Source organism: Gaeumannomyces tritici, assembly GCF_000145635.1.
Source record: "Gaeumannomyces tritici R3-111a-1 unplaced genomic scaffold supercont2.3, whole genome shotgun sequence".
NCBI lineage: Eukaryota > Fungi > Ascomycota > Sordariomycetes > Magnaporthales > Magnaporthaceae > Gaeumannomyces > Gaeumannomyces tritici.
In genome coordinates this window covers 1789586-1817431 of record NW_008804547.1, presented here as the reverse complement: position 1 = coordinate 1817431, position 27846 = coordinate 1789586, and the positions used below count along the sequence as shown (strand labels likewise).

The 27846-nt window shown below is 60.6% G+C and overlaps 11 protein-coding genes across 11 annotated transcripts; 3 read left to right on the top strand and 8 right to left on the bottom strand.

Moving 5' to 3' along the window:
• Positions 1 to 12: 12 nt before the first annotated feature.
• GGTG_05724 (lactose permease) lies at positions 13 to 2579 on the bottom strand. The gene is made up of 5 exons (XM_009223530.1): positions 1872 to 2579; positions 1375 to 1759; positions 907 to 1300; positions 407 to 830; positions 13 to 331 (listed from the first exon to the last, which is right to left on the bottom strand). The coding sequence occupies exons 1-5, from the start codon at positions 2206 to 2208 to the stop codon at positions 147 to 149; spliced, it is 1725 nt and encodes a 574-aa protein (XP_009221794.1). The 5' UTR covers positions 2209 to 2579; the 3' UTR covers positions 13 to 146.
• Positions 2580 to 2754: 175 nt separating this feature from the next.
• On the bottom strand, positions 2755 to 5099 carry GGTG_05723 (hypothetical protein). The gene is made up of 4 exons (XM_009223529.1): positions 4944 to 5099; positions 4035 to 4874; positions 3484 to 3948; positions 2755 to 3395 (listed from the first exon to the last, which is right to left on the bottom strand). Exons 1-4 carry the CDS (start codon positions 5070 to 5072, stop codon positions 2793 to 2795), a joined length of 2037 nt encoding a protein of 678 aa, XP_009221793.1. The 5' UTR covers positions 5073 to 5099; the 3' UTR covers positions 2755 to 2792.
• Positions 5100 to 5430: 331 nt separating this feature from the next.
• GGTG_05722 (endoglucanase) lies at positions 5431 to 6612 on the bottom strand (the record flags this gene model as incomplete). Its single annotated transcript, XM_009223528.1, has 2 exons — positions 6495 to 6612; positions 5431 to 6415 (listed from the first exon to the last, which is right to left on the bottom strand). The coding sequence occupies exon 2, from the start codon at positions 6349 to 6351 to the stop codon at positions 5431 to 5433; it is 921 nt and encodes a 306-aa protein (XP_009221792.1). The 5' UTR covers positions 6352 to 6415; positions 6495 to 6612.
• GGTG_05721 (hypothetical protein) lies at positions 6605 to 7560 on the bottom strand. The gene is made up of 2 exons (XM_009223527.1): positions 7186 to 7560; positions 6605 to 7093 (listed from the first exon to the last, which is right to left on the bottom strand). Exons 1-2 carry the CDS (start codon positions 7461 to 7463, stop codon positions 6838 to 6840), a joined length of 534 nt encoding a protein of 177 aa, XP_009221791.1. The 5' UTR covers positions 7464 to 7560; the 3' UTR covers positions 6605 to 6837.
• A 1368-nt stretch (positions 7561 to 8928) lies between these two features.
• On the top strand, positions 8929 to 10075 carry GGTG_05720 (Poly(3-hydroxybutyrate) depolymerase). The gene has a single exon (XM_009223526.1). The coding sequence runs from the start codon at positions 8979 to 8981 to the stop codon at positions 9975 to 9977; it is 999 nt and encodes a 332-aa protein (XP_009221790.1). The 5' UTR covers positions 8929 to 8978; the 3' UTR covers positions 9978 to 10075.
• On the bottom strand, positions 9954 to 11443 carry GGTG_05719 (hypothetical protein). The gene has a single exon (XM_009223525.1). It carries the CDS (start codon positions 11305 to 11307, stop codon positions 10183 to 10185), a length of 1125 nt encoding a protein of 374 aa, XP_009221789.1. The 5' UTR covers positions 11308 to 11443; the 3' UTR covers positions 9954 to 10182.
• Positions 11444 to 11796: 353 nt separating this feature from the next.
• GGTG_05718 (hypothetical protein) lies at positions 11797 to 13754 on the bottom strand. The gene is made up of 2 exons (XM_009223524.1): positions 13645 to 13754; positions 11797 to 13448 (listed from the first exon to the last, which is right to left on the bottom strand). The coding sequence occupies exons 1-2, from the start codon at positions 13650 to 13652 to the stop codon at positions 12182 to 12184; spliced, it is 1275 nt and encodes a 424-aa protein (XP_009221788.1). The 5' UTR covers positions 13653 to 13754; the 3' UTR covers positions 11797 to 12181.
• A 1093-nt stretch (positions 13755 to 14847) lies between these two features.
• On the top strand, positions 14848 to 17687 carry GGTG_05717 (hypothetical protein). Its single transcript, XM_009223523.1, has 2 exons — positions 14848 to 16851; positions 16928 to 17687. Exons 1-2 carry the CDS (start codon positions 15160 to 15162, stop codon positions 17021 to 17023), a joined length of 1788 nt encoding a protein of 595 aa, XP_009221787.1. The 5' UTR covers positions 14848 to 15159; the 3' UTR covers positions 17024 to 17687.
• A 166-nt stretch (positions 17688 to 17853) lies between these two features.
• On the top strand, positions 17854 to 20928 carry GGTG_05716 (hypothetical protein). Its single transcript, XM_009223522.1, has 2 exons — positions 17854 to 18679; positions 18757 to 20928. The coding sequence occupies exons 1-2, from the start codon at positions 18516 to 18518 to the stop codon at positions 20663 to 20665; spliced, it is 2073 nt and encodes a 690-aa protein (XP_009221786.1). The 5' UTR covers positions 17854 to 18515; the 3' UTR covers positions 20666 to 20928.
• Positions 20695 to 22714, bottom strand: GGTG_05715 (hypothetical protein; the record flags this gene model as incomplete). The annotated part of the gene is made up of 5 exons (XM_009223521.1): positions 20695 to 20809; positions 20882 to 21243; positions 21328 to 21883; positions 21947 to 22142; positions 22230 to 22714. The coding sequence occupies 4 exons, from the start codon at positions 22712 to 22714 to the stop codon at positions 21005 to 21007; spliced, it is 1476 nt and encodes a 491-aa protein (XP_009221785.1). The 3' UTR covers positions 20695 to 20809; positions 20882 to 21004.
• Positions 22715 to 23434: 720 nt separating this feature from the next.
• GGTG_05714 (zinc binuclear cluster-type protein) lies at positions 23435 to 27827 on the bottom strand. Its single transcript, XM_009223520.1, has 4 exons — positions 26945 to 27827; positions 26270 to 26801; positions 25430 to 26186; positions 23435 to 25362 (listed from the first exon to the last, which is right to left on the bottom strand). The coding sequence occupies exons 1-4, from the start codon at positions 27203 to 27205 to the stop codon at positions 23751 to 23753; spliced, it is 3162 nt and encodes a 1053-aa protein (XP_009221784.1). The 5' UTR covers positions 27206 to 27827; the 3' UTR covers positions 23435 to 23750.
• Positions 27828 to 27846: the final 19 nt, after the last annotated feature.

The window sequence follows — 27846 nt, the reverse complement described above, 5'->3', positions numbered from 1 at the left end:
GCATTTGTTCCCCTCATCTCCACGGTTCACCCTTCTCAACTCGGAACATATTATTACTATTTTAGTGCACAGCCAGTAAAAGCCAGTGTTTTCACATGATTTACATAGACCCGTCTCAGCGCACACACCAAATATGTGCCTTGTATCTAGACCTGGGTGTCCTTGGTATCGCTGCGGCCAATGGCGACGTTGCGCTTTTTGAGGCTTTCCTTCCTCGGGTTCTCGGCCTCGAAGATCTCGCTGATCTCCTCGAGCGTCTTGCCGGCCGTCTCGACAGCGAAGAAGTAGATGAGCACCATCTCGACAAGAATCCAGACGCAGTACACAATGTCTGTAGGTCGCGTTTTGTCAGCGGTGGATGCTCGATTGGCTTATAGCCAGTTGGCAAAAGATAAAAAAAACTTACACAATTTCCAGCCAATCTTCTCCATGCCCTCGCTGATGCCGTAGGTGTTGATGACCATAGCAATATTGAGGAAGAGGAAGTTGGCGCCGGAGCCCTTGGCGCGAGTGCGCGTCTCCAGGCACTCGACCGAGTATAGGGTCTGGAGCGGAGTGAAACCCCAAGCAAAGGCGATATTAAACAGGTAGATGGCGACGATTACGCCATACGACATGCCAGCGATGTTGGCGTTGGCGGTAAAAGCAGTGAGGAGGACGTAGAAAACGAAACAGGCACCCAGGCTGTAGAGCATCATGCTCCGGCGGCCGATGCGGTCCAGCATGTAGGCGCCAAGAATTGCGGCGAACATGGCGAAGATGGGGTTGATGGCGTTGATCAGGAGCTGCGTGCTACTGTCTGTGATGCCGGCCTGCTTGACCATCTCGGGCTGGGAGGTGCGGGAGAGCCAGGTTAGTCAAAGACTCATAAGACCAAGGTGTCGAAAGAGAGTACCGAAAACTAACCATAAAGTAAGACACAACATTGTTACCGCTCCACTGGCCAAAAAAGGCCATGCCGATAACCATGTACAGCCGGTAGCGAGCGGGCCTCGTGTGCACAAGCTCGCGGAAATTCCACCAGCGGTTGTCGGTCGTGTAGAGGTTGGCCTGCTCGACGATCTCGCGGTACTCGAGCTGGACGACCGGGTGGTTGCGGTCTCCGTCGCCATGGTATTTGGCCAGGATCTCGAGAGCCTCCTCGGTCCTGTCCTGGGCGATGAGCCAGCGGGGAGTCTCGGGGAAGAAGAGGATAAGGACCATGACGACTGCAGGGAGGGCGGCTTGCAAGATGGTCGGGATCTTCCAGGCCCAAGCGTCGGTCAGGTTCCTGTTGGTTCCGTAGGTGGTCCAGCCGGCCCTGAAAGGGGGTATTAGAAGGTACATGGAGGCAAGGCAGAGCATGCGCTGGATGTGAACAAGACAAGAACTCACAGAATGTTGCCCATCCACCACAGGTTGTTGTACATGCCAGCCATGAATCCGCGGTAGGCGGGGTGGGCCAGCTCGACTGTGTAGGCGGGTGCGGCGGCGGAGGCGATGGAGACGCCGAAACCAAGAACGAAGCGGCCGCCGATGAACTGGTTCAGGGTGGTGGCGGTGCCCTGGACAGCCGTGCCGATGAGAACGATGACGCAGCCGATGAAGATGCACCAGCGACGGCCCCAGCCATCAGCCAGCATGCCGCAGAAAGGGAACGAGGCGATCTGGCCGAGGTTGTATGTGATGAAGACGATACCCGTCGTAGAGCCAGCGCCAGTGAGGCCGAAGGACTCTTGGTACGGCTTCATGGCGTTGATGGCACCCATGAGTGAGCTGTCTAGAGATTCATAGTCGCTTGAGGTTAGCACTCTAATTCGTAGGGAAAAAAGAAGAAAAAAAGGATGTTGACCACAACTCGAAAAGGGGCGCTGGGACTAGAATGCACTAACCGAATCCATTCATGGTTGAGACGAGGTAGCCAATCGACATGATAGCCCACAGCTTGAGCATGCCCGCAGAGAACATGCTCGGCTTGCACTCGGCCAGGACGGCCTCGAGCGCGGCGGTGGCGGGGACCTCGGTCCCATGGCTCGTCACAGGGGCCTCCTTCTTCTCGTCCGCCACGATGGAAGAGTCTACGTGGAAGTATGAGGGCGGAAGCGCCTCGGCGTCCTTGCCGTCCTTGCCGTCCTTGGTCGACATGGTGCTTCTGGACCGAAGATGCTGCAGTCGGGTGGGCGTTGTAGCTGCTGAGCAAAGACCGGGGACCGGAGACCAGCGTGACATCTAGGCACCTGGCCGGGCGACAAGGCCCTTTTATGTAGGACGGACAGGCCGCTAGTCTCGGCCCGCCGTGCCCAGGACCGTGGATTGCATGGTGGAGAAGGCCTTTCTCTCCGCTCCTTGCAGACACGCGCCCGCGTCCAGGCTACCCACTCGCCGAGGGGGGGAAACAAACCTTCATTCGGCTCGCTTTCTGTCAACCGTAGGGGGCAGATGCCACATGATCTCGGGCGGGCATGGCCACGGACAGGCGTCGATACAACGGCGTTCAGGGGACATCCTTGTACCGACGCGGCGAGACCGCGGTGCTGTTGCCGGAGAAGGAGCCCTTTTCATCTGCCCATGGGGAATGAGGTGGGCCAAGACGGCCTGCTGTGGGGGTGAGCAACGTGGGGAAAACGACTTTTCCGCAGTCCATGCGGCGACGGCGGCAGACACGAGCACGAGCACTACTCCGTAATGATGGGGGCGGATCCACTGCTCTCCAGAGGGGAGCACGTGAGGAGGTCCGCTAACAAAACCGCACGAATCATGGTAGTGCCCTGGATCTGGGTTTTGTTGGAATGGATTGGGGATTGGGGGTTTTATTATGGAATGTCATCTGCTTGCGAAATAGGGGAACCCGCTTTGTGTGCACCGACGCGTGAGGCGGCGGCGAGCGCCTCGCGCACCGCCTCCACCTGGTGCTGCATCTCGTCCTCGCCCCCGGCCGCGCGCGGCTCTACCGTCGACGTGCGCCCCTTGAAGGGCAGCTCGTCCACCTCACACGTGGTCCAGCCCCCCTCGCCCCGGCCCGCGGGCGGCGGCGGCGGCGGCGGCGTCTTGCCGTCGACAAAGTAGGCGCGAAGGATCTGGGCGGTGCAGGCCGAGGCGGCCGACACGCTGGCGTGGCCGCCGGACCGCTGCTCGACGAAGCCGGCGCCCTTGAAGGCCGCGGCCATGACCAGGCCCGACTTGAGCGGCGTCACCGGGTCGTACGTGTTGCTGAGCACCAGGAGAGGGAACGCCGTCTCCGTCGCGTTGCCCTCCTGCGAGGGGTCCCAGGGGCCGGGGCGGTTCCGGGACGCCGACGGGATGCCCCAGTGGTTGCATTCCATGTCGACGCCTAGGCCCATAAACACGTCGGCGAAGCGCGAGGTGGCCGCGTGCCGCTCGAACTTGGCTTGGATGTCGGCAAGCGTGTCGTTAACCTGCGGTTGTTGCCGGGGGGGTTTCAGGCCCTGGTTAGCCAAAGCCCCTACACATGAGGCGGGGAACATTGCCTTCTGCAAGACTTGCCGGTTCGCGCTTGTCGCCGCATGAGACGGCAGTCAGGCTGTCGTCTGGAAGGCCCCATGCCGGGCGTGTGCTGGAGTCGCATAGACTGGGGGGTTCCTGGACGCGGAAATAGTCCCCAGTCCATTCTGCGTTGCCGTCGTGGAGATGGCTGAGCATACTATCGACTTCGAAGGCGGAGAGGATTGGGTTGTAGAGCACGTTAAACATGTAGCTCTTTACAAGATCCGACGTGACCACGACGGGGGTAGCCGGCCGGGAGGTCGAGTTGGCTGGATATGCAAAGACGGGCGGGTCTCTATCCAGCCGGTCCAGCAGGGCCCAAAACTGCGCCTCGATGTCGGCGGGCCCGGCATCGCCGTCCCGTCTAAATTGGCACCTGGCCCCGACCTCGAAGCAGTGCTTGAAGAGGTCACTGAGGCCAGCGTCGGTGTCGTGAAGACTCTCAGACTGGAGCGAGGCACCCCACTGTTGGAGACGAAAGGGGGAGGACACAAGTACCTAGGTTAGCCAGAACGAACAGGCCCATGTCGAGGAAAGACAAGTCAGCATACCTGATAAGGGTTTACGTTGCCGTCAATGACTACCCTGCCGACGCGGTCGGGGAACATCTTTGCAAAGGTCACGCCCAGGTAGCTGCCGTACGAGAAGCCCCAGTACACCAGCTTCCCCTTGGGCGGCAGGCCGGCCGCGCCCGCATCGGCGTCACGCCGTTTGGGTTTGGAATCCACCGTCTTGTTCTGCGGCGGCGATGGCTGCGTTCCGTTGCTCCTCGGTAGCGTCTCCTGCCACGCGTCCCACGCGTCGACGATGCTGAGCATGTCGCGGGCCACAAACGCCGTCGACGCGTACCTCAGGATGCTCGCGTCCGCGCCGCCGGCCCGCCTGTCCTTTTCCCGACACATGGCGTTGGAGGCGCGGACGCGGGCGTCCTGGCGACGCAGCGCCGTGTCGCTCGAGTTGATCAGGCCCACGGCGGCGCCCATGGCGTTCCACTGCACCCGCCGCGCGTGGGCGGCGAAGGGGTCACCCCCCACCGGCGTCCAGCAGTCGGCGCGCGGGGTGGTGGCGCCGACGCCACGCGGGTCGAACCCGATCACGTCCTGGTCCTCGCCGCCGCCCATCAGGGACCGGAGCTGCTCGCCGGCACTGAGCACGGTCGCGACGCCCGAGCCGCCCGGCCCGCCCGGGTTGACCAGGAGCGGGGGCCGGTCGGCCTTGGCGCCGCGCCGCGTCCTGGCGCTCGGCACGAGGAGCAGCGCCACCTGGACCTTTGCGACCCCGGACGGCCGCTCGGGGTCCATGGGCACTGTCAGGCGGGCGCATTGGGTGGCCACGCCGCCCGATAATGGGCTGAGGCATCGGTGCCACTCCAGCTTGTCGCTTGGGGTAATCTGCCGTGGGTGGCGTCAGTCAAGAACAGCTTCCTGGCCGGCCACCATGTTTGGGATATCACCACTTACACTCGGCCACGGATCGAGGGAATCGGGCGCAGGGCCGGCGCGGGCCCCGAGTGCGAAGAGCGCGGCGGCGACGAGGGAGCGCCGCCAACCATGTCGAGATGCTACATCCATTGTAGAAACTTTCAGCATTCTGGCCGGGGCTTGGTTTCTCGAGTCCTAAAGACTACACATCTTCTCGACGCGGCATGGCATGGCCGCGTGCACTTATATACGCCTCCATACCAGCCACGTCGGCCTCGCTTCACGAAATATCGATTCCAAGCAATGAATGAGTGAGGATACGTACGTTGGTGACCTTGCGCCGAGGATAGCCAAGACTTCCAAGTGATGTTGCGCCTGCCGTGGCCCCGCTGCGAACCTCCCTTTTGGTCAAGGTAAGCACCGAGGGCTTCCCCAGGCCGAGAAAAAAAAAAAGCCTGTCAGCATGTGGAATATCCGCATATCCACATGTCCACCCTCTTCCCCCGAGGCTCGTGACACGTCGTCGCTAGGAACATTGCGAGTACCACTCGTTGGTTCTGGTGCATGTGCCTTCAGTACAGCACGTCGGCCCCGTCCACCCCTGCCCCCCGCATTGAGCGAAGCGAGCAGCACATGCTCCACCACCGCCGCCTCCGCCGCCGCCCCCACCGGACCCTCCCGCCGAGATGGAGAGGCTGTACCCGGTCGTCGTGAACTTTGCGTTGCTGCCCGTGAACGGCTCAGTACCGCCGCCGGCCGAGTACAGGCACTGCGACGCCGGCATGCCCTGGGACGACGTCAGGTACTTGACGAAGCCATTCAGGTCCCCGCTGTAGTTCATAATGTTGCCGCCAGCCGCCACGAAGCTGAAGACGGTCATGCCCGAGTGCGCGCCCTTGTACAGGCGCCAGGACGTGCCGCCCACGTTTACCGTCGCGATGGGGCTGCCCGTCGAGCTGATGGGGCCCGCGCCGCCGAGCGCGCCCAGCCACACCATGATCTCGTACTGGGGCGTGGTGCCGCAGTTTGAGCTGGTGAAGAGGTCGTAGGCCACGTTGGCGATCAGGTTGGACCCGGAGTAGCCCCACTGCCACTTCGTGGGGATGGACGACACGGCCGAGAGGCGCGCGGCCGGGGCCGAGGCGACGGCGTTGGAGTACGACTTGACGCTGTACGGCCCGCCGCTCCACGACCACGTCGTCGACCAGGACAGGAGGCCGTTCGACATGCCGTTGACCGTCAGGCACTGCGAGCCCGTCCCGGAGTCCCTCCCCCAGAGGTTGTTGTACACGGTGTAGCCGCCCGTCTGGACCGAGTCCCACTGCCCGCAGACGGTCGTGGCCCGCCTCTCCAGGGGCTGCGTCTTGGTCGGCTCCTCGGCCGCCCCCGGAAAGGGCGCGGCGGCGGCCGTGGCCGCGAGCAGAGCAAAGATGGCGGATCCTTTCATGGCCGCGGAATCGGGGGTCTGCTTGATTGGTCGTTGCCGTGTCAGGACGAAATGTCGGTGCCGGCTAGAAGATAAATCACGGACGGTTCAAGATTACATTTCAACGTCTTTTATAAGCAGGCAGATCCCGTTTCTTCCCTTACCTCTATTCGGCCACACCATCATCCCATGCAATCATTCTTGATGTCCCATCGACGACGTTGCGTCGCGGCAGGGCCTCTTCCGCACCCGCCAGCCAGGGTCTAATTATTTCTCCGGCTGGTGATGGCACTTCAATTGGTGGACTTTCTCCATGCATCAACAATCTGCCAACGAAAAGCTTCAGCAGTGTGAGATTTGTGGAGATTCGGCTACCCGAAAAGCTGGGGTAGATGCATCACTAGACAGGCTATCGAACTCTGTGTCTCTCCCCGCCTGCCAAGTCGGCGGGTGTGATGGCGATCCGGAAAATAAACAGAGGCGCACGCAGTCCCTGCTTGTCTCCCGTCAAAAGCCCGACATCTCCATTGCAGTACACGCGCCCCGGTGGAGGAGACGGTGTTCGAACGTGGACCCCTCCGCTATGGGAACCTGCAGCGCCACCGTGTCCGCCGCCGACGGGTACTCGGTGCGATGGCCCAGGGCCGAGACGTCACGGGTGTCGGCCGCGACTATGAGGCCGTACTTGCCGCCGTGGATCCACGCGTCGTCGGCGCTGCCTGGAAGCGTGATGTGAACAAGCCCCGACGTGAAGTAGACGAACCTGTCGCTTGTCCCCCCCGAATCAGTGCTGCTATTCTAGGTGTCATTCTTGGGGAATTATTGGAGAAAACGGGGGAAAGGTCAGGGACGGACTGAGGAACGGGGGCGTTATGCAAGCCGCCGTCGAACCGTGCAGGAATGACGGTGAATGTGGCGTTGGAGGATGAGCCCAGGAAGAGCCCGAGCGCGCCCGCGACGCCGGGCACCGAGGAGGAAACAAAGGGGCCGAACTGCCAGCACTCTATCGTCGACGCGCCGTCCGCGGCACCGATGGCGGTGACGTTGAGGCTCGGCGTGGTAACAGTGTTGAGCTGGGCATGGGCATGCTGGAGGATGGACAGCAGGGTCACTGCGAAGCTAGCGGGGAACATTTTGGTACAAAGTTCGCAGCTTAGGTTCTGGAGAAGGGATCGACCTCGTCCTGTCCCTAGAAAGGCAGTGATGCCCTTTCGCAGCTTTATGTCAGCAAGAACCGAAATTGCTGGTGTTGGATGTAACGCAAAGCCATTGTTATTGTGGTGATGGGCTGGGATCTGCCGTGTTATTTGCAGGCTCGTATTGTGGCCTCCCGTGGCTGGCTGGGCGATCCTAGTGGGAATGACGCGAGATCGCTCACAAAGGAAACCAGGTAACCCTTCATTGATGCACGTGGCATTTAGATGATTGGAGCAGATGTGAGATGTGTCGCAGTTGTTTATTTGTTCCCATGCCATCTCCAAACCTTTCAACAACTCCAAGCCGGTGGCGGAAATGCTGCATCAAAACAAAAACAAATTCAGCAACAAAGCTGGCTGCTGCCTCTTTTAACATGTCCAAAGAAGAAAACGACACTTCAAATACCAAAAAGATTGTTGCCCAGCCGCTTGCGGAGTGAACATGTACGAAACCGTTAAAATGGGTTTCTTCGATTTTTTGGCAACCCCGTGGGGGATCGAACCCGAGCTCCCAAGGAACACAGTAGTCCGCACGGTATGAGTACCCCGGACACAACCACTGCACTACAAGTAGCCGGACTTGTAGCGTCCCTTATTTAGCTTGGGAACGGCCAGCAGCACAGGCAGGAGTGGGGCACGGGGTTTCCCACCTCGCCCTCGTTTGATATCGATATCAAATCATCGTCAGACTGTCGACAGTCATCCACCTGTGCTGTGCTGTTTGGCGTCCCGCTTGGAGCTTTTTTTGTTTGCCTTTCCTTTCGGCTGTGCACCAACTGACAATACAATGGCAGGGAGGGGTTTAACACCTCCAATATGATTCCGTTGGTTTAATCGTTTAATATCCATGTGTCGATTCTCTACGGCGTATGGAAGCAGAGTAGGCAGAGAGATATCAAAGCAACGAGTGCCTCCGAGACAACACCCTACGCCACATGTCTAATTCACTGAGATAGGTACAGATCCCTTGACTACAACCACACAGCTCCGCACAAGAAAACCCCCACTACGTCACAAAGAAAACATTTACAAAGCAAAAACGAGGAACAGACGTGATTGATTGCTGGGCTCCCGCTCCGCCTACCCGTCTCTAGAACACTGCCGCTACGTGTGCACCTAGCGCTTACTGGCGCGGGACTTACACAGCCGCCATCTCCAACTCACGTCAGCGGGCCGGGGCGGATATGCCGGCCTAATCCAAGGCTTGTTTTTGAGCTTCTTGCGCAGCCTGCAAATCCTAGCCTATTAAGTCCACCGTGTTGACGAGGTAGCGTGTAACCTCGCCCTAGACTAGTTGGTAGATCATCGGTTGGACACCAGAACACCGTGCCACAGCCCCTATATATCAAGGGCCTGTAGCCACCTCGATTTTTAGGACCATATCTTTCACAACTGCTCAATCGCTTCGGTTGTCTCTGCTTGACCCTTGGCAGAAATATCCAACCACAAAGCATGCATTATCTCAAATTCACCTCCCTCCTTGGCCTTTGTGGAGTCGCACTCGGTGCTTCCAACGCAAAGGCTGCCTCAGGCTGCGGCTCCTCCGCTCCTCCTTTCAAGCTTGGGAAGCTTAGCGATAACCAAAACATCACGACCAAGGACGGCAAACGAAGATACCGCGTCTACCTTCCCCTATCGTACAAGCAGTCACAGGAGACCCCCGTCATCCTCTCGTTCCACGGCGCGAACGGAAACATCGAGAAACAGTGCAAGCTGGACGGGCTGACCGAGGACTGGAGGAACAACAAGTACGTCGTGGTGTACCTGCAGGGCCTGGCCACGCCCGACGACCCCACCAGGACCGCGTGGCAGGTCGACCCGCGCGCCACGACCGACGACCTGGCCTTCACGGCCGCGGTGCTGGACGAGGTCCAGTCCCGGCTGTGCGTCAGGGCGTCGCAGGTCTACGCCGTGGGCAAGTCCCAGGGCGGCGGCATGGTCAACCTGCTCGCGTGCGACGCCGCACTCAGCGCGCGCGTGGCCGCCTTTGCGCCAGTGAGCGGCGCCTACTACATCCACAACACCTCGAAAGCGCAGTGCGACCGCAAGGACAGCATCCAGTTCCCGGACTGCAGGCCCAGCCGCAAGAACATGCCGCTCATCGCCTTCCACGGCGGCGCCGACCCCACCATCCCCTTTGACGGCACCCACCGCCGCGCCACAAACAGCTGCCTGCCCAGCATCCCGCACTGGATCAACGAGTGGGTGAAGAGGGAGGGGCTGGACGTGGCGAGCGGCAGGACGACGCCCATCAAGGGCAGCAAGGACGGCGGGAACAAGACGGTGTGGGGTGGAGGGAGCAAGGGCCAGGTCGAGTTCGTGTACGACGGAGACACGATCCCGCACGACTGGCCGAGCACGGTGCCAAACAGCGACAACGGGGGCGCGAACCTCACGTCGTTCAACGCCACCGAGTACATACTCAAGTTCGTGGACGGCAGAAGCCTGTAAGTGCGATTAGGGAGTAGATAAACCTGATTAGGGGCCATGTGTAGGTATGTAGGTAAAGGATAGACTTGAGCATGTAATCAAACTGGTATCTTGCAGAATCCGCTGTTCCTAATAGCGTAACACAAAGGGGAAAGAAAAATCCCTCCCAAGATCACATTCGTAACGTCGTTTCGTCATAACAAAACAAACAGATCAGCCAGCTCGTTTAGGGGGTAAATGGCGGCGGTGCGTCCTTGGGAGGTGTCGGGGGAGCCGGCAGCGCCGCCGTGTCGTTGTCGTCCGAGTAGCGCTGAAACACCCTCTGCCTCGTCTCCTGCAGCGCCAGCCGCGTCGACTCGAGCAGCACCTCCTTCTCCTCCAGGTCCGCGGCGAGCCGGGCCCTCCGCGCGTTGCAGTCGGCCGCCAGCCCGTCCACGGCGGCGCGCAGGCGCTGCACCTCGAGCCTGCTGGCCTTGATCTTGTTGTGGAACTGCAGGTCCGTAAAGATGTTGTCGAACAGCACGTCGGACAGGATGCTGCCGTGCGCCACGTTCACCGGCGGCAGCGAACCCGCGTCGACGAGCGGGCTGGCCAGGCGCGCGTTGAGCGCCAGCGTGCGTGCCTCGCGCGCCAGCACGTCGGCCCGGTGCAGCGCGTTGCGCTCCATGGCGTCGGCCCAGGACCCGCCGCCGAAGATGTCGTGCCGCGACGCCGTCAGTGCCCGCTCCATCTGCGCCGCGGCGTCGCGCGCCCGCGCCTGCGCCTCGGCCAGCATCCGCCCCGCGTGCGCCTCGCCCTCGGCCCGGACCCGCGTGTCGTGGTAGGCCTGCAGGGCCTCGTGCGCCTCCCGCTCGCGCGCGTCCTCCTCGGGGAACCCCGGGGTCGGGCCGCGGAAGATGTCGTCGTACAGGCCGTCGAGCTCGGCCTGGGCGGAGCGGTGGCGGCGGGCGGCGTCCTCGAGCCCGGAGCGCGCGGCGTGGGCGTCGCGCAGCATGGCCTCGAGGCCCGCGCGGGCCTCGGACTCGCGGTGCGACTCCTGCAGCGCCTCAAAGTACTCGCGCTCCTCGCGCTCGGCGCGGCGCGCGAACTTGTCGCCCTGGCCCGCCGCCTTGAAGATGAAGCGTCGCATGACGCTGTCGCGGTACCGCTCGTGGTCCTTGAGTTCCTTGGCCCGCGCCCGGCCTAGCTGGTCGGTACGCCGCACCGACTCCTGGAGCTGCCGGTCCAGGTCCGCGATGTAACGGTTGTGGTTCTCGAGGTCCGGCTCCGCGTGGTCCGTCTCTCTCAGTGTGCTGACGAGCTCGGCATTGCGCGCGAACGCGACTTGGATCTTTTCATGGACGGTGGCCATCGGTGAAAAAGGTGGTTTCGGTTCGACGGATTCAGGGGGTGGTTTGCTCCTGTTTACAATCTTGTATTATCCGTGTCGTTATGACCATACCAATGTGGTAGTAATCACACAAAAACCAGCGATATCGTCATATTTGTATCTCGGGAGACACAGACAAAGGCAGCGCTGGGCTGGCATGTGAGCCAGATATTACCCCTGGTTCAGTTGGGGCAGGCTCAGCCTGGGGCTGTGCAATATGCGCAGCAGACAGCAGTGATCAATTGCGGAGGCTGCACATCTCACGCCTCCCTCGATCGTGCCTTGGCACTCTCAATGATGTAATAATTGGACCAAAGTCTCCCAGAGGATTCGAGGTATCCAGATTGTTGCACCACATGGAATTCCAGCACCTGAGGCCCCGCCAAGGCAGCAATCCTCCCAGGTCAGCTGGTATATCATATCTTCTCAAACGATATCCGTCCGTCCACGTCGACGCCTTGGAATAAAGGATTGGTAACTCGTTAAGGCGTCTGAGCCGACTCTCCTTTTTCTCCCTTTGTTTACCGAGCTCGATGAGCCGCAGCTCGGTGTATGTGAAGACGAATACCCCGCTAGTAGCTAACACAGTTTCTCCCTAGCACTCCAGATACCATTCCGCCCTGAGTGCCTTCCATCAAGCTATCCTCCGTGCTAACAGCTGACACAATCTCCTCCTAGCCCTCCAGCTACCATTCCGCCCCGAATGCCATCCATAAATCCATGCTCCGCGCCAAACACTCTAAAAAATGCCCTAGAAGGGGTACCCGGTCGCCCAAAGTCCCACTGCTCATGGCCGTAAGGCTCACCCAAGTAAAACACTAGAAAGGCTAAAAGGTCTGCTCCCGAGATCCCCCCATCACTCCAGTCCATACTTAGCCAGGTATCCCCGGCTGTGCACCTTGAACCGGCGGCTGGTTTCCTCGTTGCACTGGAAGACAAGACCCTCGCCTGGCTCGCGGTCGGCGAGTTCCTGGATCTGGCACGCGTTCTTGAACGCGAGCTGCAGCTTGACACTAGCCCCCCGAACAGGGACGTGCTGAACCTTGTTGTTTTTGCACCAGGAGACCACCTTGTCTCCCCTAACCCAATTACCCTCGATCCGGGGCTCAAAAATGTCAAATACCCAGAGGTCGACCTCGCCCTTAGGGTAGCCGCGGCGGTTTTTGTTGACTCCGTCGCCCGCCAGCTCTCCCTGGATGATAAAGTCCTGGTTCTGGGCGTTGAGGAGATCCGGCAGGTTGTACCGGAGGGCGGCCCGCCAGAACGGGCAGGTATCTGTCTGCGGCAGCTCGATTTTCATCGAGCACACGCCGACCCTCCCGTTCGACAGGTCCATGTGGGGGCCAGGGTACTTTGGCAGCGGGTTGAGAGCCTTGAAGAACGGGGAGTTCTTGCCGATAAAGTACACGGCCATTGTCGAGCCGTCGATCTTCTCCGTGACCTGGTACGTCAAGGACTTGTACTTCGGCTTGATGAACAAGTTCGGGCACTGAACGAGGCGCGAGATTTGTGCCCTGCGGTAAAAGCCGGGGCAAGGGCCCATGCTGACCTTTGTGGCGGAGTGCGACCAACGCTTGACCCCCAGCATCTTCTCGAATGAGACGTTGTAGTTGAGATCGTCGGCCGCAAGGAGCTGAATGCCGTACGTCAACGCATCTCCGCCAGCGGGGTCTGCCAGGCTGCAGGCGGCCGGATCAACACCCAGAGCCTGTGTCATCGAATTGATCGCGTAGACCACCGGCGGGAAGGCCGTCACAGGCCTGACGATGCCGTCGCAGAACAGGCCGGTGTCCTTGTCCAGGTGGAAGTCGAGCTTTAGTCCGGGCTCGCCCTCGATATTGTGCTGACAGTTCATCGCCTTGAACTCGGGGTGTGCGTTCGCGGGGAGAAAGGTCCTAGCGAGGAAGACCATGACGATCTGGCCCGCCTTGAACGACGCCTTGCGCGCTAGGAACCTGAGGCCGTTGCCATCCAGGCCACGGCATTCGACTTTGAACCTGCCGTCTTCGATGCGCGTGACGCTGATGATGGATCGTAGAAACACACGAGCGTCCGAGTTGCCGCCAACGGCCGGGTATTTCTCGATCAGCTCCCGAATAGAAAGGGCCGGTTTCATTGGGAAGCTAAAAATAAATTTTGTTAGAACCGTGATTTGTAATTTGGAAGATTTAAAAGGAAGAGTTGAACTCGAGAGAATTATTCTCTTAAAGTCGGGTCTAAAGACGCTGAAGTGTCTTTGGTTGCCGATGAAAGCGTAACTGAAATCGAAGCCTGATTTTAAGACCGAATGTTGAAGCTTTATATGTTGAGTTGACTTACTTCGCCATTGTGAATATTTACGTGCGTGATCGGAAGAGCAGGCGAGGATTCGAGGGGAGCCAGATGAAGAGAAGGTTTGGTATCTCTTTGTGGATGGGGCCGAGCACTGGTGGGCGTTGTGGGAAAAGATGACCCAGATTTGGTTGGCTTGTCAAACTTCGGCGGTTGCCTGCCAACTTGGGTCAAGCTTCTCGAGGAGTCGCGCCAAAAGTCTCTGATCTGGAGGAAGAGAACAGTCCGGCAAGGAATGTTTAGCTGCTCCAAGCCAGAACGCACAGTGGGCTTCCCCCGAGAAGATCCTCGACGGTATTTGGTATGGTGACGTGAGGGTAGAATCAAGAGAAGAGGGGGAAATACTCGCGCTCTACGCAAGGTGTAGATCTGGGCGAGGAGAGAGTGCAGGAAGAGGAGAGAGTGCAGGAAGAGGGCTAAAAGTAGAGCGTGAACAAGAACTTTTTGAAGGTGGAAGGCTTTCGCCGACCTAGAGGGTCGGATGGTAGATATCCTCTGGCAAGCCTTACCAGAGTCTTTGTTGTGCTTGGAGGAGGTTTCTTGTTGAGGGGAGAAGGAAGGGAAGCGGACCCGGGGAGGAAGTCGGGGTTTTGAGGCCGAAGGTTGGAACTCCAGGGCTCTGAGCCCCACAGGTGATTGGTAGACAGGGGAGGGCCAAGGAAAGCACTAACTAACAATAGAAAGATCATATACGACATCTAATAGCAGAGTACTTATCCGTTTGTTGGGCTAGGTGGAGGTACTATAGCTGGTGAGGAGCGGCGCTGTGTTATGAGCTCGCTCTTTGCAGGTAGGAGCGGGAAATGACACTTCCACATTACTCAACACAAACACTAACATTGTTTTTGAACTCTCCTTCAACAGTTGGGGAAGTATCGAGGCAGCAGACCAACTGTGCCACTATTCGCTTTCACTTGTACTTCAACTGTCAAAAGCCTCAACAATACCAGCACAATCCTGAAGCTAGCCTAGATATGGGCTGAGAAACCGGCCTTGTGCTTGAGGAGAGAAAGTGAGGAGCAGAGTCCAACAAGACATGTGGTTGCTGCCTTGGAAGTGCGACATGTCCCTATATAGAGATGGATGAAGCGTCAGCCATGATGGCGATACCTGCAAGTGGAAGCTGAAGCCCCACATCCCCCCCACTGAATTTGATCTCACCGTTAGTCAGCAGCGTCGCGAGCGCAAGAATTTCTTTGCGCGGAACGCGACTTGCAGCGCAGAGCCCGAGGCTACGAGCAGCTCAAGCGACTCGCCATCGCAAACATTGATGAGAATCGACCGCCTGCGCCGCCACTATCAGCAGGCCCCCACCCACAAACAAATCCTCCAGTTACCTGCCCGAGGCGCCTTGCATATTCTGCGTCATGATTGTCGGAGCCTAAGTGCCTGCACATTCAATTGCTCGTCCGCTCCCTGGCCGTCATCTGCGCCTGCCCTCCTCGCAGCAGCTCCTCCCCTTGACCGAGCTCCCAGTGGGCATCCTCGCCCGCGACGGTCACAATGTCGGCGGCACCAGGGCCCCAGGCCTTCACGTCTTCGTATGCGCCCCGATTGCGGACATACAACAACTCGCTGCTAGTGCCTGTGATCAACACACCCCAGGCAGGCCCCATCGCACGAACAACCAAGCGAGGCACGACCGTCATCAACTACGCCGAGGACGGCTACGACGACTACGACGATGACGACGACGACAGCCGCCGCCGGCCCACGGGCCTCCGGAGCCTGCGCCGAGACGACAGCGTGGCCAAGGTCGACCCTAGCGAGCGCGTGGGCAAGGACACGACGGTGCCTGTTGAGGTGGCTGGCATCTGGAGGGACTGGATGGGCAAGAGTCGGATACCCCGGCCGGACGCACAGAACTATGCGCAGGCCTCGCTGCCTCTGACTCTTATCCCCATCCGGCTCGATGTCGAGATCCCCTCCTTCATACCGGCGCCAAACATCCAGAACGTGAACGACTCGACACAGAAGCAGGAAATGACTGTCCCGTACCGTCTCAAGGACAGCTTCATGTGGAACCTGCACGAGACGCTCATCACCACGGACCAATTTGCTCAGCAGCTCGTTCACGACCTTGATCTGCCCAACAGGAACTCCGTTATGGCCGAGATCAGCAAGCAGATCAGGACACAACTAGAGGAGTACGCAGGCGTGGCCCTCCACCCGCTCTTCCACTCTGCCCAGAAGCCTACCGCTGGACCCGTGCCGCCAACACTGAGTCGAGCCGACTCGGCCACCCCAACACCCCAGGCTGTGGGCGCAGGCCGCTCAGACACCCCGCTACGGGGTGCTCTATTTGCACCCGCCACCCCATCGAGGCTTGGGCCAGGAACGCCAGTGCCGACAACATCAATGTCTCAGGCCGCGCCGACCTCGAATGCCGAGGTAACGGCTACGGCCGAGCACGCTTCGGGGGATTCGGACGACCTGAACCTAGACGATACGTACCGCTGTGTCGTAACCCTCAATATCTACCTCGGCTCTCATCTGTACACGGACAAGTTCGAATGGTCGTTGCTCCACCCGCCAGGCACCGCCGAGGCCTTTGCCAAGGTCACATGTGCGGACCTTGGCCTGTCAGGGGAGTGGGTGCCCGCCATGACGCACGCTATCTACGAAGCGGTGCTGCGGCTGAAGAAGGAAGCGTGCGAGTCTGGTGGGTTGGTCGTGTCTGGTGCTGGAGACTTCCCCGGTGCTGACGCATCTAGCGGTGGTCCGGCGGGTGCAGACGGTGCTGGAGCCGGCTGGAGGCACGACCCGGAGCACCTGGCGGACGACTGGGAGCCGCGGGTGGAGCCGCTGTCCAAGGAGGAGATGGAGAAGCGCGAGGGCGACAGGGAGCGCCAGATCCGCAGGTTACGGCGCGAAACGGCCCGGTTCAGCAGCAACACGGGCATGGTCGGCGGCGTCCCAGTCGGCTTCGGCTTCGGTGGCCTGATCGAGCAGGAAGAGGAGCGCATGGGCCGCGGCGAGCGGAGCAAGAAGAAGCGCCGCTTCCGCAGCCTGTCGCCCCTTGGCCGATCAGGCACCCCGGGCGGCCGCGGCACACCCGATGTTGGCGCGTCCTCGGGCGGATATGGCGGCGGAGGGACCCTGACGGATACGGAGCGGAGTATGTGGAGGTGCTCGCACTGCAAGGTCTGGGGAACGTGCGTTTGGGCCGTGCGGGACGGACCACATGGGCCTCGGGTGAGTTTTTTGCGCTCCGAATCTGCCCTGTTCTGCTTTGATGTCGTGACGTACTGACGACCACCCTGTGCAACAGTCATTATGCAACAATTGCGGCTTCACGTACGAGCGGGACCGCAAACTGCCTCGCTGGACAAAGAACATGCACGCCAACGACATGCGCTTCGTCTAGAACACGGGCCACATGAATGCGGCGGCCAACGGTACTCAGGTTCAGAGTGACATTGACAGCGTCGTGCCATCGCCGGCTCGGAAGCGCCGCGCCGCTGGAAAGTCGACAGGCTGAAAGCCTCGACTGCACTCTTCTAGTCCGTCTAATCAACTGGCCGCCGGGACCAGCAACACGGAGGTGGGGTAGACATGGTACAAAAGAAGGGAGGGTTGATTTGGCGGCGTACTTTGGGTTGGGAACAAAGCGGCGGGCATGTTTTACTCCTTATTTCTCTTTCATTTCCTCTTTTCCCCCCTTGGCTATACGTGCACGTTGGCACCTCTGCAAACCCACCTACCTCCCTCGACGTTGATTCTCGACATGCCCCGAAACTGTGTCTTGATCAGGAGAACACTCATAGACGGGCGCGATTTTTACCGATATGTTCAGTGTGCCATACACAAACTACGAGCGTGCTAAGACAGCATCGCCGATATACGAGCCGGCCACACGGAAGAGCTTAATAGTAGCACTTGAGATGTCGAACTAAGATTCCAGCTGAATAGATATGTCTTAGTGCATGATACAACTGCCAGATTGTACATATATTTATATATTCTCATTTTTGCGTACCTCATAACCAACATGAGAAATACGCCGGACAAGGGATAGCACGATCAATAAGTATACACAGTAGCTTAGGCTAGCTTCGGCACGTGATTGCGGTGCTTGGATCCCACTTCACGCCAAGCAAACGAACGCGCTCAGGGTGGGGTGGATGATCTGAACCCCACCACGATTGCCATTGTACCCGCTGCAGGGGCACAACCTATGGGACGCGACGGAGCTGAAGGTTTCGCAAAGATCGAGTCGCCTAGCGAGGGGAGTCGAGAAAATCAGACACCAAGAAAGGAAAGAAAAAAAAAGAAAAGAGAAAGAGAAGGGAGGCAAAGACTGGAGTACCGCATCGAGCCCTCACAATTGTCTCGCACGCCACAGACCGCCGCGCCGCAGACGCTCGGTCGCTGCAAGCGGGCTATATCCTGTATCGCAGGGGGGCTACAGGGCCTGTCGCAGCGGTTGGTTCGATTGATTGATTGATTGATACGTCAACGACTGGACGCGGGAGCCCGTCGTGTCCGTCTGGGGATGCAGCGAACATTGAGCTTCCGCGACGCCCACCTCAGCCCTCCAGTACTCGAATTGGCGCTCCCAATGAGGGACTGACCCCAGCGAGCCACGGCCACGTCTGAGACCTCGATCCATCCGTCCCTCCTCGCTGCGTCTGGCCCAGCCTGCGGAACGGGCAGGTGCATGCCTCACCCTCGACCTCGACGCCGAGCCCGCGCGAGCCCTCGACCGCCGTCCTCGCTCCCTCCACCTCCATTCGTCGAGCACCCACCCCCACTGCTCGATGAGCCAGGCGACGCACGACATCCCTCGGTCGTCTACCCCTGTATCACACATCCCTACGTACATGCGCAGCACTGCCTCGCGATAGGCCGACGCCACCATGCCCGGACCGGCCGACAAGAAGAAGAAGGGCGCCGGCGAGGGCAGCTCAGGGGCCGCCCCGGATGCGCCCTCGTCGGGTCAGGCCGTTGCGAAAGCGTCTGCCCCAAAAGCAAGCGCGGCCCTTGGCGGCGAGGGAATGCCGCTCATCATATGTCGCAATAAGTCAGACGGCCCCGAGCCTGCTCGGCCCAGCCCGTTCTTCAGGAGGCAATGGCTAACCCGGGTGTCGCGGCGCGCAGGCACTGGCGCTACATCTCGTCCTTCCACGGCCCCTGGCTTAATCTGCCGCTGGAGGCGCTCGAGTCGCTCGCGCACTCCAACTTCAACAGCCCCCGGCCCAGGCCCATCGACGTCGGCATCTTCTTCGACCTGGTCAAGATCCGCAAGCTGGTGGGCGAGGCCACCCCGCTGACGGTCAACGCCGCCAACGGCTTCGGGCCCGGCAAGATGAAGCTCTCGCACGAGCGCAAGCACCGCATGCGCGACCAGGCCACCAAGCGCCTCTCTCAGGCCTACTACATCGACGAGATCGCCACCAGCGTGGCCATCATGCAGGGGACTACCAGCCTGGAGAACGTCGCCGAGTACGTCCTGGACAAGAAGCGAGACGATCTGGACGCAAAGTACGTGCACTTCTTCCACGAGAAGATACCCTCGCGCCACGTCGTCGAGTCGACTCCCTTCGACCCCCTGAACGACATCATAGCCGCCAGGCCCATGGAACCCGAGCCCTTCCGGACCAGGGCTGTCCTGCGCGTCTTTGCTGAGGACTACGACGGCGCCGTTGCAGACTTGACGGCTGCCATGCAACTACTGCGCTACAACGGACCGGCGCATAACTCGCGGGACGACCTAGAGGGCCCCACACTGACCCCGGCGGGGCGCCGGCCCCCAGAGCTCAAGCTAGCCGACGACGAGCAGCCGACGAGCCTGGAGATGCAGTTGATGTTCCAGCGGGGGTCCGCGTACTTATCCAAGGCGTGCCAGTGTGTCTATGCTACGCTTCCGACACCCGAAAAATCAGAGACGGGCAACAGCGGCACCGCGGGTGGCCAGGTCTCACCGGCCACGGCGAGCGACGAGGTCGTTGCCCAGGCCATAGCCCAGGGCGCTGGCGAGAAGGCTGCGACAGCACCCGCGGCGGAGCTCAGCCCGCAGCAGATGGCGGCCCGCAAGTTGGTCAAGACTATGGCAAAGCGAGCCCTGAGGGACTTTATAGGCTTCCTAGACCACCTGGAGTATTCCCCCGAGTACCCGCTCGAAGATTTCGACGAGTTCGCCCGGAAGCACCGCGCGGCCACCAGGTATGGAAATCCCAACGTCGCGCCAGCCGCAACCTACAAGAACCACAAGCTGTACAAGCTTTCTACATTGTTCGAGCCTACACCACCGGCAGGACTGCCACCATATCCACCCACCCCGGAGCAAACACAGCAGGACCAGGCGCAGCAGCAACAGCAGCAGCAGCAGCAGCTAGGGCCAGGCGCCGCTCCTGCAAAGCCCACAACGGCTACGCCGCTCGAGAGCGTGACATACCATCCACTTCTGACGGACGCTATGCACGCCGTGCTCCTCTGCCACTGCCTCCTGGGGACCAATACCAAGGAGCTTCAGCGCCACGCCTACATGGTGGCGCGTCTATCCCGTGTCGCCGACGGCTACCCCATATTTCAGGCCAGTCGCAGCCCAGCTCGGGCTGACTGGATGGAGGTGTTGAGACGGCTCAGCGGGGCAGACTGGCTCCCCCTCCAGAGTGGGTGGGATGCCTTGTGCCGACCCCCGCCTCTATACGTCGGCGTTCCGCCTAGCGGCGCCGCTCCATCCCCGTCGGCGACTCGGCCGCAGAACACTGATGGGTTCAACCCCTCTCTGGCGCCAACATCCCCATACGGCGCGACACAAGCCCCCGCATCTCCGTATGGCTCAGGGGCGGGCGACCCAACCGTGAGGACCCCCGGAATGGCCAGCGCACCTGTCAGACGATGGGACGGGCTTGACGAGGACGCCCGCGAGTACCCAATATGGACAGAGCGCGCCGCGGCCATCGTGAGGTGGCTCAGGGAATCGCCGTCGCTCCCGCCCCTCCCGCCGAGCGGAGGCGGCAAGAAGAAAAAGAAGGTCGTAAAACCAACGGCACCGCCAGCCTGAACCGCGTATTGGATTCTTTCTGTAAACGAAATGCCAGAGGGAGAGAAAGCTGCATGTCGGATCGAGACTAAGCAACGATTGCAAAGGGAGCATTGGACATGATATAGACACGACGGGTGTTGCATATGTGCCTGTGGATACCGACTGCTTGATGCTTTGTTTAATTAATAGATATCTCTTGGGATACCTTGGCGCGCGAGGGCGAGGAGCACCAACCAGTAGACTAGATGTTCACCGAGTAGATGTGATATTATGGTGTTGTGCATATCGTCCAATTAGGTACCGAGGTGTATGTATTATGAAGTGTAGAGATGAATGGCAGGCACATGGGCAGAAAGCTCAGACTTTCCGCAGCCGCACCCGGCAAGGGTACCCGTCGCTCGGGTGCTCCGCCGTCGGCCTCTCTGCCCTCTTCTTCCTGCCGCCGTCGCCGCGCAGCCTGCTCCACTCGTCATGGGCGGGCACGACGTCAAAGTCCCGCAGCGTCATGACCAGCGCCACCTTGAGCACCATGACGGCCAAAGCCTGGCCGATGCAGCTGCGCGGGCCCTGGCCGAAGGGGCGGTACGCGGCTCCGCCTTTGTTGTTGCTACTGTTGCTGTTGTTGCTGTTGTTGCTGTTGTTGCTGTTGTTGTTGTTGTTGTTGTTGTTGTCGCCATCACCGAGCCAGCGCTCGGGCAAAAACTCGTCGGGCCGCTCCCAGTCGGCCGGGTCGACGTGCACCATGCCATGCAGCACCCAGACGTAGCACCCCGCAGTGGGCAGGACGCGGCCGGCGCCGTCGACGAGGTCGGCGCCGTCCCGGCCCTCCGTCATCTTGGACGACGGCGGGTGCAGGCGCAGCACCTCCTTGATGACGGCTAGCGTGCGCGGCAGGGCGTTGAGGAGGGCGGGCTCGGTTGATAGGCGGTGCTGCTGCTGCTGCTGCTTCGAGGAGGAGGAGGAAGGGGAGGGGCCAAAGACGGCGTCGTGCTCGGCCCGCACCAGTGCCAGCCACTCGGGCCGCTGGGTTAGATGGTGGTAGGCAAAGACGAGCGTGGTGCTGGTCGCGTCGTGGCCGGCGAAGAGGAAGAGGCGGATGTGGGACGTCATGGCCGCCTTGAAGTCTGCAGCAATGTCGTTGTTGGCGTCGTCGTCGTTGTCACCGTCTTCCAGTATGGCCGACGCGGCGAGGGAGAGGATGGATTTCGAGCATGGCGACGACGACGACGACGACGCCTCGCCATCTCCTTTTGGCTTGCCGTCCTTCCCGCCGCTACCGCGCCTCTGCCGGACCACCACCCCGGCCAGCTGCTCGTCGATCCGGGCGTGGATATACCGGTTCATCCGCCGGCCGTTGTACCACTGCACCAGCCACCCGGCCGACAGGTACTTTGTGAGCGGGTTCATGGTCGCCTCGTAGTTGTTCCACGATATGATGGTCATCAGCGCCTCGGCCACAGGGTTGTCCCGTTCCTGGTGCTGGAAGCGCGCGCCCCTGGAAGCAAAAAAGACAAGCTGTCAGTCAACCGCCCCTCCTCCCTTTTTGTTTTCTTTTTCTTCCGTCAACCAAACGCAAACCTACATCGTCACGGAGCCGATAACATCCAGCGTCAGCCTCAGCGTCAAATCCTCCAGCCGAAACAAGGCCCCCTCCCGCGCCCTCTCGGCCAGCACGTCCCTAAACACCCCGACCTCGCGCGCGGCCCGCCCCACGAACCGCGCGGCCCCGCCCGAGCTGAACCCCGGCCCCAGCGCCCTGCGCCAGCGGGCCCAGCGCGCGCCCGTCATGGTCAGGAGGCTCTCGCCGCCCGTGACGACGTCGAGCTGGCCGCACACGCCGCGCGGCAGCCCCAGCCCCAGCCGCTGCACCTGCGCCGCCCCGGCCGCCGACGTCACCACCAGCAGCGGGGACGCGAAGGGCCAGAGGTCGACGTAGTGCATCCCCGTGTCCGTGAAGGGGAGGGACAGCCGGCCGAACAGCCGGTCCACGCTCGAGTCGTGCGCCACCCGCCTCTCGCACCGGGCCAGCGCGCCGAAGTGGCCCAGGATCGGGTGGTAGGGGGGCATGGGCTGAGTGTGGGTGGGTGAGGACCCCGCGTGTTTGTGTTAGTTCTTTTGTGCCATGTTTTGCGCGCGAGGGAGTTATGGGTGGACAGCAGCTGGCCCCCCGACGTACCAGACCTGCTCTTTGCAGCTTGTACATGAACCGTCTGGCCGCATACAGCCTCGCCAGGAAGAGCGCCACGCCGCCCGCTGCGGCCAGGGCCAGGAGCACCAGGAGACCTTGGACATCCAAGTAATATCGAAGAGACATCTTTGCCGCACGTTGACGCGTTCGTACCGCAATGAGAGTAGATGGGCCAGACGAATGGCTGGCAGAGGATGCCAATCAACTCATATATAGCAATACGAGCGACAAGAAGCAATGTGTGACGAGGGCGGGCAAACCACAGGATGGCACACAGTCGTTGGCTGGCACGCCATCACGCTCCCCCAGTGGCAGACGATGCCTGGAGTGGAAGACAGCACCAAAGTGCTTGGACTTTTTTTGGGGCCCGTGATAGGAGGCGCAAATACGAAACCGCGCCGGCGCGTTCGGGAAACCCTGCTGGCTCGACGCCGCTGGGCTGGGCCTGCCCGGGGGGGCCATCACACTTGCGGTTAGTATGCACGCTGGGTTAGAAGCCGCCGTGCCGTCGCTCGGTCTCCCTTGCACAGTCAGCCTTCGGTCATGGCAGCCAGACGCTATCAGGGGGTGCACGCCACCAAAATATTGACCGTCTGTGGCGGCGCCCGTGTTGGGTGCATGAGTGAGCGAGCCTGGTTTGAACAAAAGGGCAGGGTATATATTGCGGCTTTGCGTCCTCAGGCGCCGATTTAGGGCCTGTGCAGGGAACTGGCGAGGGAGTCTTGGTTCAGCGAGAGAGAGCTAAACGCGAAACAAACAATGAAGGAAGAGCATATATCTAAAACCCCAAGAGATGTTTCCTAGCCACAAGAAACAGACAACAGCCGCCGGGCACACAGAAAAAGGCATCCAGCAAGACCTATACCAAGAGACAGAATTATCCAAATAACCCGGCGCTATAGACAGGACCGACATTCACCATCGGCCCCCGTTCCCGTTCTCCACGCCGACCATGTCGACGCCCATGTTCAGCAGCTGGTTGATCTCACCCATCCCGTCCTGCTCCAGCACACCCATGAGCTCCGACAGCTGCTCCTGCGTCAGGCTGCCGTGCCGCATAGGGTTCACGAAGCCGTTGGCCGCAAAATGACCCCCCTGGCCGAACGATGGCATGCCACCACCGGGTGCGCCGCCTGGACCAAGGCCCATGCTGTTCATGCCTGCCCCTCCGAATCCGCCAGGAGGCAAGGCGCTCATAAAGGCTGTATCGACGCCAGGGTCACCAAAGCTCTGCGCATTGCCGTTGAAAGCCGGATTGTTTTGCTGCTGCGAGAAGGCAAACGGCGAGATGAGGGGCGGCGGCGGACTGAACCAGCTGGAGGAGACGTTGGCTGGCGGGTGGTGGTGTGCGTGGCGTCCTTGCTGTGGCAGCGGCGGGACGGCAAACGTGGGTCCGCGCGATGATGGCATCGTCACGGGGCCTGTCGGGGTCTGCTGCGGCGTCGACTGCGGCGTCGGGTGGCCGTGCATCTCCTGCTGCTGCTGCTGCGGAGTGTGGGGCGTGAACTTGATGGCAGGGGTGGCGACGGGCGTCATGTGTGCGGGTGGGCTTCGGTGAGCCATGGTAGGAGTTGGGCTGACTGAGCGGGTATCCGACGCCATTGTGATTGCCGGAGACAATGAGTTCCCGTTGGGGAACCCGCCCTGGCCACCGCCTAGCGACTCTGGGGGTGTGGGGAGTGCATTGTGCTGAGGCGAAGACTGCCTGCCCTCGTGGTGGGCGGTTGAAGGCCAGGGCCCAGAACCCGTCTGGTCCTCCATGCGAGAATTCTCCTCGTCCTGTACGAACTCTGGCGGGAAGTAAGACGGCCGTCGGCCTTTGCCATCTGACGAAGGGTTGTAAAAGATGGAACCGGTGCGGAATTGGGGATGCCTCTGCTGGAAGCCGTCGTCGACAAAACCGGGATTTCCAAAGTTGAAGGATGCCTCAGGCTGGCTGTTGAAGACATTGCCAAACTGCGGTGTGACGAACAGCGACGCTTGCTGTTGTTGCTGCTGCTGGCTGTGCTGTGGCAACGCCTGTGAGCCGGTAGCTGAGGCAGCCGACGGGCCCGAAACATCCGACGCCGAGGGAGAGTTGGTGTCAGTGGTCGAAGAGGGTGTCCCAAAGTTGCCGGCGAAACCCCGAGATACGGCTGCGTCTTCCTTCTGCTCGTAGCTCTGCAAACACGCCCGAGCGAGGTTGCTATAGTGCTGCGACGCAGCAGCTGTTCCTGGCCACCGCTCGGCGCACTGGTCGATGGTCTCGAGGCATGTTGCCACCAGCTCCTCCAGCTTCTCCCGGGGGTGCGCCTTGCGAACTTCGGCGTACGAAACGGACCATAGCAACGTGTTGAGCGACATGTAGACAGTCAGGAGGAAGATCCATGTGATATCTACAGCAGACTTCTTGACTTGCTGACTCGACAGGGTCATGATGAAGGCCGCGGATTCGGCGCAGCGCAGAGCCGCAGACCCAGAGGGCTTTGGCACCTGTGGCGAGGGCCTGTACAAGGCGACAACCATGGTGTGGTACTTGCCCGTGAACCTAAAAGCTGTGTGTTAGCAAACTGACGCTGCACGCAGGAGTTCCATCCGATAGGAAGCCGACTAACCAGGGCCGGCACCAGGCTGGCTGTTGAGGGCTGGCGTCGAGCCATTCCTGCATCTTCTGCTCCATCTGCGCGAACCAGGGGTGGCTCTCGTCTCTGGGCTCGTGCCGTTTCTTCTCGTAAAGAACCCGACGAATCTCGGCCTGGAGGACACGCATCTTGCAAAAGTGTATCGCCGCGAGCTTCTTCTTACTCAGCGGACCATCCTTTATACCCTCGGATGTGATGTCCTCATCAGCGTGGGCGTCGAAGAAGCCGACGTCCATAAAGTCGTTGCCCTTGGCGAAGCCGCTCGGGCGCCCCATGCTATGGGCCAGGCCATACTCCATGGCGGTCACGATCCAGCTTAGCCTGCGTCGCATGTCGAGCGTGAGTGGGTCCAAGTCACCCTGGGCACAACCGTTGGTGTTGGTGATGGTCTTCTCATCGCCGAGGCCAAGCTGCTGGCATATTCTTGTGGCAAGACCGATGATGTAGTAGACGGCCGTCCTCGTGGGCGTCAAGGTCGAATACTGAGCGATGAGGATAAGACATTGCACTGTCCTCAAGTCCTTTGTCCGCACAACGTCCTCAAAGTACTGCATGGCGGCCAGATAGTAGCCATCTGCAAGTCCGGCCCACTGTGTGTCGAGCTTCTGGAGCGCGACGGCGAGGACCATCCGGACCATGAAATTTTGGTGAGCGTCAGCCTCGCCAGCATACACGTCATCTAGGTCTTTTGCCAGCGTGACTTCGTGGAGGCTCGGTTGAAATATTTGGGCTGCCAGCAAGTGGTGTGTATTAGCATCATGTTTGCAGGTGCATTCGCCGGTCGCCCCTGTTGTGATAGGAGAAAGCACCAACCTCTCTGGTTGAACACATCCATGAGCCCCCCAGCCATGGGCCTAGTCGGTAGTCCCTCGGCCGGGTACGCGCTGACCATGGGGTAGCTTTTCTTGCGGCCAGAGGGCCCGCTTATGCTCCCTCCCATGCTGACGACGCTCTGCATCCTGTTCGAGCGGTCCAACCTTCGCGAGCGTACCTCGGGGATCAGCTCGGATATTTTGTTGGATTCGGTGTAACGCTTGGCCTCCTCCATCAACAGACGCGTCATGGCGATGCCACTGCTCGGGCCAAGGTACCGCGGGGTCTCGTCGCGCTCGTCTAGGCGAACAAGGCCCCCCGGCCGCACCATGTCCTCCGAGTTGCGGGGGTAGTCATCGTCGTTGGTGAACTGCGCCAGCTCCGCCTCAAGCTGGCGGACTCGGCCCTGCAGCTTCACAACATACTGGCGGTTGATCTTCTTTCCTTTTGTCGTGTCGTAGTACTCGCATATGGAGCCGGACCGCTCGCACGGAAGGCAGCGTGGAAGCGTGGGGTCACATCTCGTCTTGCGCTGTTTGGCACGGCACCGGCGCACATACCGTTCTATGGGTCAGAAAATAGCCTTTGTGACATGAGCTTCCCCGGGATGGCTAACAAGGCCGGAGACGAGAGGGAGATGGATAGAACAGAGAGCAGGGGATCGGGGGAGCACACCTGTCGGCAACGGCAACAAGCCGTCAGGGTGTGCGCGATGCGCTGCGAGGGGCTGTTGCCGTCCGAGTCGTCGCGATTGTGCTGGCGGGCACGGGCGGGCGAGGTAGCGGGGCCGGGGCCGGGGGCGTGATACTGGAATTGCTGGGGCACCGGCGGACGTTGGAACTGGGGGTGGAATTGCTGGTTCGGGTGCGTGTGTTGCTGCGGCGGGCGCGGCATCATGGAGCCGATGCCTTGCCGGAAGATGGCGGTGGCCTCCATCTGGTGCTGTCGGGCAGACGCCACCCCTTGCGCTTTGGTCGCCGTGTTGCGCGCTCCTCCGTCCCTGCTCCTGTTGCTTGCTCTTCCTCGGATCGGGCTTTGTCGCCGGGCGTGGGCTGGGCGGGCTACGGGTTTGCTGAGCGGTGACGGGGCCGGATTCTCTCTGGCGCCCGGGCAGCCACTTGGTAGTGGGTTCGGTGGTGTATCACTTGTACGCCAGGCCGGGCAAGCCGATGCTGATGCTGTGCGACCGAACGCTGGTGTTGTACCGTGTCGTGTAGTGTTTTGTCTAGTAAGCAAGCCGAGGCGAACGAGGCGGGCCTTTCGTGTTTTCCTCTCCTAGTCAGGGCGAAAGACAGCAACCCGGGCGATGGGCAGGCGATGGGGCGCAAAGATGTGTGCGCGGTTTGGAGGCTGTGTGGGTGCCGTCTACTGTGTAGAGCCTCAACTGGGCGGGCTGCGCAGGAGCAAGGGGTTCTCTGGGTTGCTGCAGGCCAAAGTTGCAAGCAGCATCAGATCGAATTTGCGAGGCATGCGACAGCGTTCGTGTGCAGCATTGAATTGGTCCTTCTTGGGCGCGCCGTGGCCTAGGCCGATGTCGTGGATGTGGGGTCCAGCCCCGTTCGCCCGCGTTTATCATG